At 37.5% G+C, this 12,022-nt stretch overlaps 1 protein-coding gene across 1 annotated transcript in view; it reads left to right on the top strand.

Moving 5' to 3' along the window:
- The window catches only part of NALF1 (NALCN channel auxiliary factor 1), a 755,018-nt gene that overhangs the window by 710,687 nt on the left and 32,309 nt on the right, over positions 1–12,022 (top strand). Inside the window, exon 2 of the mRNA XM_043993065.1 lies at positions 726–897. Coding sequence (XP_043849000.1) covers positions 726–897 — 172 coding nt within the window. The remainder of the gene's footprint in view (positions 1–725; positions 898–12,022) is intronic.

The following is a 12,022-nucleotide window of genomic DNA, read 5'->3' as shown; positions in this document are numbered from 1 at the left end:
CTTAAAAAAGCCAAAGCCAATATTATAATGAATTTTTCCTTTGAAAACTAAAATATTAATTTGCCTTCTCTTGGGCTCATTTTAAATATCTTGATTTCTGTGTGTTTTGCATCTCAGGTGACAGGTTGCTTTTTTAAGTATTTACATGAATCACAAATGTACATTTTTGATGTTTTGTATATAGTTGTATAGCTTGCTCTGTGTTTCCTGAAGTTCAAAGAGCTAAATAGTAACTGTTTTCTCCAGGTATGTTGGGTCACCATTTTAGGAGAATCAGCACCATCTACTGTCCACTTTGAGCATAGACATTAGGACACTAGATGCAAAGGAAACTGTAGAGGGCAAATAGGCCCCACACACTGCACCAAATAATTACAATATTTTCAAATGCTAAATTGGGTTACTTTTGTTTCTATAATATTTATTCTTTTTAATGAGAGCTACGGTTAAATCAATCTTATTTCATTTAAGCAATGTTAAGCTAGTCCAACATCAAGCTATGATTTGGTAGTTTATTGAGGACATGATGGAATTGTGTCATTTTTAATTGCCAAAATTTTTAGTGCTAGTGTTTTTATCTATATGTAAACGTGCATTCCCCAAATGTTGATTATTTTTTAAAAATGTACTTTAAAGAACAGAATTTACCCTACTGCACTATGTGTCCTGTTAGTGACAGCAATATTGTCATCTCTCTATATTTTTGATTCTTCTCTTTTTTCCAGACTGTCTACAAAGCCTGGCTCTGTTCCCAGTATTTTGAAGTCACACAGTTTCACTGCAGAAAGACAATTCCTTGCAAGCAATACTGTTTGGAGGTTCAGACAAGGTGTCCATTTATATTACCAGACAATGATGATGTCATCTATGGAGGACTCTCGAGTTTCATCTGTACAGGTACAGTGCAGTGCAGCATGTGCCAAAGGTTCTCTTTTGACAGATTTAACCTTGGAGACAGGGCTCGTAGTTTTCCATGATTTTATTAATTGAAAAATTTCAAAACTGGCTGAAGCATCCCTCAAACTGCTCTGGAAGCACTTCAGCTTTTGAATCAGCAAATTCCCAACCATATTTCCTATAGAATCATTGAGACCATAATAACTAATTCTAGGCAAGTATATTTCTGAGGGCAAAATAGTATAGATCATTAGATGTACCTAATTTGAGTTAGAGTAGGCTGGGTTCTATCTGCAATGTTTTAGGATTACATAAGAGTGATTAGCGTAATGAGGCTAGTAAAATGATCTTTTCCCATTCAAATTAGCATAATGTCTATATTCACATGTCAATTTCATGTTTCCTTTTCTCATTTGCATAAACATCAAAATAATAAAAAAGCTGCTTGTCTCTCTGCTTGTATGTTGACAAAATGTATGGACAATCTCATCTTAATTTTTCCATTAATATTATTATTTCTCTCAGTAACTGGCTCCAAATGGTCAATGAACCAATTAGCATTCATTTGCATGGCTATTTATAAGCTTTATTAAACTGATCCACAAAACAAGTTTTGAAGGATAAGAATACACTAATTTTGTAGCCAAGAATGTAGGAGACACACACACACACACACACACACACACACTGGGGGAGAGAGACAGAGAGACAGAGAAAGGGAGAGAGAGAAAGAGAGAGAGAGAGAGAGAGAGAGAGAGAGAGAGAGAGAGAGAGAGAGAGAGCGCTTTTCCTCTAAGATAGGCTAAGGGAAAAATGTGGACTTATGTTGTCTTCCATTCAGACTTGTTTATGTACGGCTTTCTCTTGTAAACATAATGATTAGACTTCTTAACATGGAGTCAGGGGGACCTGGATTTAAATCTTGCTTCTAACACTTGATAGCTGTAAGACTCTTGCTTTGATTTTCTCACCTATTAATGATGGGTTCACACTCATTGACCTATAAGGTCCCTTTCAGCTCCTTATATATGATTTTCTCATCCTCCACTGAATTTGTTGGATTTATTGGATAAGACAAAAGAACCCCAGGAGACATCCTAGGGAGAGATTCATACATTGAATACATTCGTCAAGGGGTGGCTTAAGTATAATGAATAAAAGCAAACTCTAGGAAAAGCTAGGAGCAAAGGCAATAATGCTCAACTGTCTAGATATAAAGATCACTTTATTTCCCCTGATGTGGTGCTAGATGGACCTCTGAGACTAAACTAGGGCTCAACCTTATGTAGTGGCCAAGGGGTCAAGCTAAATCACTGAGAAGGTTGGTAGGCAGGCAGGGAGCTAGGCAGATCATTACAACTGTTTTTATTTAATCAGAAAGTTGTCACACAGACACTTCTAATATGCTAGATTTTAAACAGGATGGGCCAAAAAGTCATGAGGGGGTTTCAATATTTAATAACTCCTTCCTTTATTTTTTGTTTTTAATTTACAATACCATAGAATCATATACAGCATACACAGAAAATGAATTTACATTACATGTGAAAAATCAAATCTCACAAATGGAGAAAAATTAAAAAATAATTTTCAAAAAGTTTTTAAAACATTGTGACTTAGGGGCAGCTAGATGGTGCAGTGGATAGAGCACCGGCCCTGGATTCAGGAATACCTGAGTTCAAATCCGGCCTCAGACACTTAACACTTACGAGCTGTGTGACACTGGGCAAGTCTCTTAACCCCAATTGCCTCACTAAAAAAACAAAACAAAACAAAACATTGTGACTTTTGGCCTACCCTATATAATCTCTCTGAAACAAAAATTCCCATTGAGAGTGTCAGCTGAGCACACTCACACACACACACACACACACACACACACACACACACTCCCACCCAGAGGTTCCACATTTAGTCTTTCAGTGGCCCTACATGTTGACTATACCTTCAGACTGATTTGGCCATGGACTGGTGAAGAGGATTAGTTTGATATTATCAACAGATTAAATTCTTCCTCTGGGCATTAATCTCAGTGATCAGACTGTAAACAACTCTCAGGCTATGGGCTCTTAACCTGGGGTTTCTGAAACTTGATTTATATATATAATAACTACATATTTTGATATAATTCCTTTATTTTGTAATATATATTTTATGTGTTAACATAAAGGTCAGGTAGGTTAGATTTTGCCCCACCTCCAAACTTTTCCCATGCCGTTAAGGGGGTTAAGGATAGGTAGCTTTTCCATCAGAGGGGCTGTGGGATCCATTGATCATGTTCCCCCAAGTATAAAAAAGAATGGGAGCTAGCAAGTTTGTGGTAGAAACAGCAATAGAAATAGAGAGACTTCAGCCTCACCAGTTATAACAATGCACCCTGTTTAGACTATACAACCAATCAAAGGAGCCTATACATGCTGACAGGGTAGGGGGCACAGAAATCTCTAAATGCTCTAAAGTCTCCTCAGAGCACCTCCATGTTAGGTGATCTGGGGATGCCTGGACAAGATCAGATTATACAACAATCTAGGTTACTTATTGATTTAATAACATTTTGAGGAATCCATAGGTTTCACTAGATTGCCAATGAGATTCTTACCACACACACAAAAAGACTGCCCCACAAAAACCAAAACCAAAACCAAGCTGATTAATTAAGCCAATAATATTAATTCTCATTTTCTATCATCTCTTTGGGCCTAATTATTAAACAATCCCTGAAGTATAGCCTGAAATTATATTTCAGTCATAGCAGCCAAACCTACTGAGCTTATTCAAGTTGACCATCCAGAAAAGTGGGCTTTGGAGATAGATTAATTCAAGAGATGACCATTCTTAGGGTGTAGAGTGCAATAATACTGAACTCTTGTTTAGAACTCTGGAAATGGGAGATTGAATCTTGATTCTGTAACTGACTTACTCCGTAGTGTGGAGGGCTAGATTCCTTATTATTCTTTTTACTTGAAATGTTTTTAAACACAAAAAAGGCCCTTTTCTTTTCTATTACTCAGGATCTGAATCATAATGTACCAGACATACATTTGGTCTGTGACTAGATCCTGAGTGTTTTTACCTTTTAAGTCCGTGTGTCCCTTATGCAGCAGCCACAAATTCTTGCATATTAGAAGTTTTATTCAACATATCTATTTTGTGGTTTGTTTCTGGCTTGCTCTCTTCTTCTTCTTCTTCTTTGGTGAGGCAATTGGGGTTAAGTGACTTGCCCAGGTTCACACAGCTAGGAAGTGTTAAATGTCAGAGGCCAGATTTGAACTCAGATCCTCCTGAATCCAGGGCCGGTGCTCTATCCACTGCACTATCTAGCTTCCCCTTGCTCTCTTCTTCTTAACTGCAGTTCTTTGCTTCCCTAGGCATTAGTGTTATCATCATCACCAGCATCATCATCCTTCTTAGAGGGTATCATTAGACCCTTGAGAAGTTGTGCAATATTTAAGATGAAATCTGACTAGCATAGCGAATCTACTGCTTTTCCTTTAATTGGCTTTCATTTCTGTGCAACATTGCTTATTATTTTTGTTGTTTCCTAGTGATTCCATTTCAGCAAGGAATAGAGTTAAGGGAGAGAGGGGAAAAAAGGATTGGCATGTGATCCTTATTAAAGAAAGTTCTAGATTTCTTTGGAAGTTATTCCAAGTGTTATTCCAAGGGCCTGTCATTATAAAGAGAAAGGCTTTTTATCTAAGAAGATGAATTTAAAACAATCCTCTCTTTTTTCTTCTGATAAATGAAATTAATTTAATAAAATATATGTCATGTGCAGAAGAATTAATATACAGCAGAAATAATTTGAATAATTATGGCTAACCTTTTCTGTTGTTCAGTTACTATGAAATAATGTCAGAAAAGGAGCAGATAGGTGGTGCAGTGTATTGTGTGTGGTTCCTGAAGGCAGGAAGACTCATCTTCCCGAGTTCAAATGTGGCCTTAGACACTTACTAACTGGGTGACCCTGGGCAGGTCACTTAATCCTGTTTAACTCAGTTCATCTAAAAAAGGAGCTGGAGAAATAAATGGCTAACCACTTTACCAAAGAAAACTCCAAAAGGGCTTAGAAAGAGTCAGACGCAACTGAAAATGACTAAACAACAACAAATGTCAGGAAAAAAAGTTTCAACAATTTTTTAAAAATTCTGTTTAAAGTTACTCAGAATTGGGGGCAGTAGATGGTGCAGTGGATAAAGCACCGGCCTTGGATTCAGGAGGACCTGAGTTCAAATCCAGCCTCAGACACTTGACACTTGCTAGCTGTGTGACCCTGGGCAAGTCACTTAACCCCCAGTGCCCTGCAAAAATAGATAGATAGATGATAGATAGATAGATAGATAGATAGATAGATAGATAGATAGATAGATAGATAGATAGATAGATAGATACTCAGGATTTTTTTCCCATATGGTAGGCAACCAGGAGGAATAGCCCTTTCCCTGAAACCTATATGGTCATAATGAGGGTGGAAGTGAGAACCTAAATAAAGAAGATACCTTCTACTAATAGCCCACATTTAAATAGGCCTTTACTCATTCCAAAATGCTTTTCTCACAATTACACTGTTAGGTAGACATATAAAGTATTATTATCCCAATTTTATAGATGAGGAAACTACAGAGTTTTAATGACTTGGCCAGGATTATATAGCTAGAAAGTAGCAGAAACTTGGGCAGCTAGATGTCAGAGTGGGTAGAATGCCAGGAAGTGTCATCTTCTTGAGATCAAATCCAGTCTCAGATACTTACTAGAAGTGGTCTCAGACACTTCCTTGCTGTGTGACCCTGGGAAAGTCACTCTACCCTGTTTGTCTCTGTTTCCTCATTTGTAAAATGGTCTAGAGAAGGAAATGGCAAACCAGTCCAGTATCTTTTCTAAGAAAACCCCAAATGGGGTCACAAAGAGTTGGACGTGATTGAACAACAAGAAGTAGAAACTTGATTCAAACCAAGTCTTTTGAATCTAAAGCCCATAGATTCCACCACTATAAGAAACTGCTTCAAAGTGTTAGTCATCTTAGAACCACATCCATCTCAAAATCCCTGCTGCAATTTTGAGTTCCTAAATAGTCATTACTACAGATATTAATGTGGAAAGATCCCTTTGGGAAATTGCTGCTATAATAGCATAATGCTGAGTCATTTGTCATGGGGCTGAGAGAGAGGCCAATAAATCTTATATATTGTTGTTCACTCATTTTTGTCGTGCCCAACTCTTCATGAATCCATTTGGGATTTTCTTGGCAGAGATACAGGAATGGTCTGCCATTTTTTTCCTCCATCTCATTTTAAAGATGAGAAACTGAGGCAAACAGGATTAAGTGAGTTGCCCAGGGTCACATAGCTAGTAAGTATGAGGCCAGATTTGAACTCATGAAGATGAGTCTTCCTGACTCCAAGAGCAGAATTCTATCTACTATGCCAATTAACTGCCCCAAGATCTTGTATATATGTGTCATAGCATAGAATTAGGTGTGGAAGGCACCCCTGAGATCTCCCATTCTAGTTTCCTCAATTTATAAATGAAGACACTAGGCCTGGAAAGATGAAGCCTGAGGTACCTTAAGTAAGAGTGTCAGGGTAGGGATTGCAGAGCTAATATTTCTACCAAGTACCCACTGACTATCTGGCCTCCATGCAATAGTAGTAATTTAGGGAATGATCACTAAGAAATGGAAGCAAATTGTCAAAATAGAAGCAATCCTTAACTAAATTGACATGAATGTTAGATATCTCATAGTCCTATTTTGAACTCAAATTCTCATGTTATTGGGAAAAACTAGTCTGACCAGAGTGATTAATAACTTTTTTATCTGGGTGAATATTTGGTCTGGTGGATAGAATATGAGGTATAGAGGCAGAAAGACTCATTTTCCTGAGTTCAAATCTGGCCTCAGACACTTCTTAGCTATGTGACCCTGGGCAAGTCATTTAATCCTGTTTGCCTCAGTTTCTTTATCTGTAAAGTGAGCTGGAGAAGAAAATTGCAAACCACTCCAGTATCTTTGCCAAGAAAACCTGGAATGCAGTCACTGGAACTTGGACACGACTGAAAAACTACTGAACATACATAGAAACACACACACGCACATACACACGGAGGTAGCCTGAGGTATAGGTAACCTAGGGCCAATGATAGGAACATACTTTCAGAGACTTTCCATGCTCACAAGTTATAGCAGCCCTAGGGACTCCCAAACTCAGATTTGATGATGAGAAAGCCATAATTTTGAGGATTAAAGGTATTAAGTGACTAGGTTTGGGGTGGCACATTACCCTTGCAGACAAACCAATCAGATTCCAAATAATCGAGTGTTCAGGCATCTAAATAACTCAATGAATAGAGTGCTGGACCCAGAATTGGGGAGACCTGAGTTTAAATTCTTCTTCTGATACCTACCAGTTTTGTGCCCCATAGCAATTAATTTGTCTTTTCCCTCATTTGATTGATCTATAAAATGGAGCAAACACTAGGACCCAGTACAAGGGGTTGTTGTGAGATTAAAGTGACATATTTGTAAAGTGCTTTGTAAAACTTAAAAGTACTATATACATGCTAGCCCTCATCATTATCATCATAATTGAGACAAATGGGGCAATGAGGGTTAAATGACTTGCCCAGGGTCACACAGCTAATAAGTGTCAAGTGTTTGAGGCAAAATTTGAACTCAGGTCCTCCTGAATCCAGGGCTGGTGCTTTATCCACTGTGCCACCTAGCTGCCCCCATAGATAGAGTGTAATCTAGGTAGATTCTTGCCCTTAGGAAGTAAATCTATGTCCTTGCAATCCCACCCCCTACCACCCCCTGCTATTGTGGTCTAGGGTAACCCAGCTTATGAAGGAGAAAACCAACCAGAAAGGTCTAGGTAAAGATGGATTCTTTTGTCCCAATTGCTGTAGGTAGCTGAGTTGCATGACCCTGGGCAAGTCACTTAACCCTCATTGCCCCTCCAAAAAAACAAAACAAAACAAAAAGGCATTCTATCTGTAAGGCCTTCTAATTGGGTGGGTTCCCACCCAAGATGGCAGAGCACATACCTGGAGGATTTGGGCAATCTCATCTATCAACAATGACTAATCTACAGGGACTGGTCCCTGAATGAGAAAATAGAAAGGAAAAACCTCAATCCTAATTCAATAGTTGGTTATTAATATAATAGAAAAATAATCACTTCTCTCATCATCATTATTTTTACTGTGATATACAAAATTACAATACAAAAGACTTTCAGTTATAGGGCAAACCATAGTTTATTACAGGATCCATAGGAACAGGTATCTAATATTTCCATTAGCAATGAATGCAGTTCATTTGCAGAGCCTAGAGCAGCACCCCACACCACCCTGGGCTTCAGATTTCTGATTATTGGACACATGTCAGACCAATATACCAATATACCATCAATATACCATCAATATAAAATCAAGGCATGGTGACAGTCAATATCCCTAAGCACTGAGTGACTCAAAGGTTCTCTCTCAGGGTTTTTGTACCACTTTGGGGCCAAGTGGAAGAGTACAGAGAGTTGGGTTTTGGTTTGGTTTGATTTGGTTTGGTTTTTCCATTAAAACTAGTTCCTGCAGGATGAAGAATTGTAGCAGAGACTGTGACCCAGGTCTTGGGGCTTTATCACTGTTTCAAGATGAAATCCTGCCTAACCTGACTACATTACAGGGCATGGAAAAAAGAGGAAATGTGAGCTGGAGGAAAACTGCCCTGTGCTTGATGGGAAAGTTAGGAGCAAAAAGAAGCTAATTCCTGGGAAATGGATTTAAGCAGAAAAGCAAAACTCAAGACATCATCACCATCAGAGTTACCATTTACATAGGGCTTTACAGTTTGCAGAATGCTTTATAAATATCTAATTTTGTCCTCACAACAATTTTGAGAGATAGATGCAATTATCTTCATTTTACAGCTGAGGAACCTGAGGCAGAAAGAAATTAAGTGATTTACCCTGCACTTACAGCTAGTAAGTATCTGAAGTCAAATTTGAACTCAAGTCTTCCTGACTCCAGGTCCAGTGTTCTGTTTACTAAGACACCCCCAACTGTCTCATATGTCACATATCAGATGCTTATCAGATGATGAATGGGACTGGAATAAGATGCAAACCTTTTCAACTGATTCACAGCCCTCCAACACAGCTAGTATCTGTCACAGAGAGTATTCCTGTCACTGGCTCCTCATACAGCCATTGCCAGCATGCTCTTTTTGCCCCTCATCTTCATTCTGGAACTGGATCTCCTCAGAACTAATAAAAATAGAACTGGACATCTATTTAGGAAAGCTGAATCTAGCTTCCAACTCTCCAGGCACTTTTGAAAGCCACATCTCCCATTCATATTGTACCTGAAGGTTTCCACTGAGGGTTTCTCACTTGTCCAAATGCATTTAGTAAGCATCAAACTGCATATGATTCTGTTGCTAGATGGTACAAGAGAGTCCCAATGACAGATTGGTGCTTATAAGTTAGAAGCTGGAGATATGGTCCCCAAAGTACTGTTCTATGTGGCATGATAGAAAACTCCCAATTCTTTTTCCTCTCTCCTTTGGTTAGTAGTACATCAATACTGAGACTTCTGAACATCCCCTAAAACTTTAATGCTGCTCCTTAGGGTAGTGACAGGCTCAAAACAAGCCATCCCCAAATAATTAAGAGTGAGCTGTAAATGTTTGGTAGAGGTAATGCATTTAATTAGTTTGTACCTGATTTGCATATGGGGTATAATTTGCATACCAATTACCTACTTTGAATGTTTTCAATTTGTCCATAATTTTTATCACTGTTATCACAACCTGTCCCCCTATAATCCTGAAGAATCTAGAATCAGTTATGCTCCAAAACATATCTGTAGTAGCTCTAATCAGCAGAGGCTCCTGTGATCACAAGGGTCCAGCACAAATCCAGAAGAGTGACATTCTTATCAAATGCTTAATCTTGATAATGCTGAGCTTCTATACTTTACTCTGTCTTGGTTTTGGCTACTCTGTTAATAACACTGGAGGGGTGTTTTAAAAATTAATTAGGGAGTGTTTCTGAAAAGCTGCAAGGCTTGGATGTGTCATTTAAGCGTCAGGCATTAGTAAGCTAGAGGTCTTGAGGGTGGATGACAGGGCAGTCATGATATTTTAAAAACTCTGTAAAATAAAGAGGTTGGACTAAAATTATGGTTCTGCAATCTCAATCCTTCTCTGTGATAACCATGTTACCCCCTGGAATCTCTGAGAGAAATCCAAGTTGTTTTCTTACATTAATGAACCAAAAATAAGGAAGCAAAAGTACTGGTGTCTATTCCATAGCCCTTAGGTCTTCTAGTGGCAAACACTATGAAACTTGGGTTGATTGACGGAGAAGAAAGACTGAGAACGATTGGCTACTGCATTTTTCATAGGCAATTATTAGAACCAAAAAGAGAAAAAGAAAAGAAAAGGTGGCCCTTTGGGGGTTACTGACAATGGAGATAAAGCATGTTTGGAAAATTATATGTAAATGTTGCGTTCAATTTTTCAGCTGTGACAAGAATAAGGTTATGTTTCTTGCTCTTGGGAAAATACTGTGGGCGGCTGTTGTTACCTTGAGGTGCCTATTTTATGACTTCTGATGGAGAAGGGGAGACACCTGGTGGACACTTGTTATTATTGCAACGTGTGTAAAATGAAGCTGGTAAAATCTAATACTAATGCTAAATACTATACTAATATATAATATATTATATTATATATACTATATATTATATATATAATATAATGGGAGTGAGAAGGAAGAAAAATGATTCTGGAAAAAAAATAGAACAGAACATTCTGGTTTATTTATTGACTGAATTATGATTACCTAATTAATAATTCACCTGTAAAAGAAAAGAAATGTAGAAATTCAGTACTTAGCTTTTAACTAGAGAGTTGAAAAGAGACAAAATTAGAGCCCTTTGAAAGAGAATTTAAGTGGAATTTGTTGTTGTTGTTGTTGTGTTTTGCTTTTTTGCAGGGCATTGAGTGTTAAGTGACTTGCCCAGGGTCACACAAGTAGTAAGTGTCAAGTGTCTGAGGTTGAATTTGAACTCAAGTCCTCCTGAATTCAGGGCCAGTGCTTTATCTACTGCGCCATCTAGCTGCCCCCTTAAGTGGAATTTTAAAAAATATTTTCTATTACTAAGAACATAAATTGTTTTACAGGCAGTTAGGCCCTTACATATATTTTGCAAATGTTACAATATTTTTGCCTCCTACAATGCTTCCCCCTCTTCAAATCTATTTATATACATATGCATGTATATACGTATGTGTGTATATATGTATATATGTGTTGTTTTCATGTCTACATATACCTATATATGTTAATAAGTTTTTGTAAATTAAATGTTTTTGCTATATTTACATCTCATTCTATTAGAGATCTTTAGAGAATTTTATGATCATGTAATAGCCTAAGGAGAAAGAAGAAAATATGTAAGCAGGATAATTTTAATGACTAAAAGTTAAATAAAAGGTGGTAACTAAATTCATATAATTCTCCATTGTTTTCTAGGTACATTTGATTCTTTGCTGATTGGTGTTTTAAGATCTAAAGATAGATATTATTCCCTTGGACTCTCTTCTCTGCATAAACCTATAAAATTCCCACTTTGATATCTGACTAGTGACTTAGATAATCTAAAACAGCTGAAGATAGGAATGCTGAGCTTTTAGGCAAACCAGCAGTTGGGGCTATTTTCTCCCCTTTCTTTGTATGTTCTTCATTCATTGCAATTTTGTCCTTTCTATCACCTCATTCTGATCAAAGTTCAATAGTTATGTGAAAGCACCTTGCAAACCTTAAAATGTTTACAAATATAAGGTGCTATTCTTACTGCCATTGTTATTATGAAACCCAGCCAATTATCCTCCTTCTAACTCCCCACCCCTAGAAATGTGACCAGGTTTGACTGTAGCATGAATTGTGATGTTTCTGGGTTCAGAGAAGAATGGGTTCAGTTAAAGGAAAATAGCCATTTCAATATGGAAATGAAAGGAAAAAAAAAGATTTTGTTAGTTTGATTTCTCCTAGCTATAATTTAGATTATGTTTCATTCAGGGAATCCTATACAGTATGGACCAAAAGTCATAATGTTTTAATTAACT

This window comes from Dromiciops gliroides, chromosome 3, assembly GCF_019393635.1.
Source record: "Dromiciops gliroides isolate mDroGli1 chromosome 3, mDroGli1.pri, whole genome shotgun sequence".
Classification (NCBI taxonomy): domain Eukaryota; kingdom Metazoa; phylum Chordata; class Mammalia; order Microbiotheria; family Microbiotheriidae; genus Dromiciops; species Dromiciops gliroides.
This window is presented reverse-complemented; position numbering and strand designations above follow the sequence as displayed.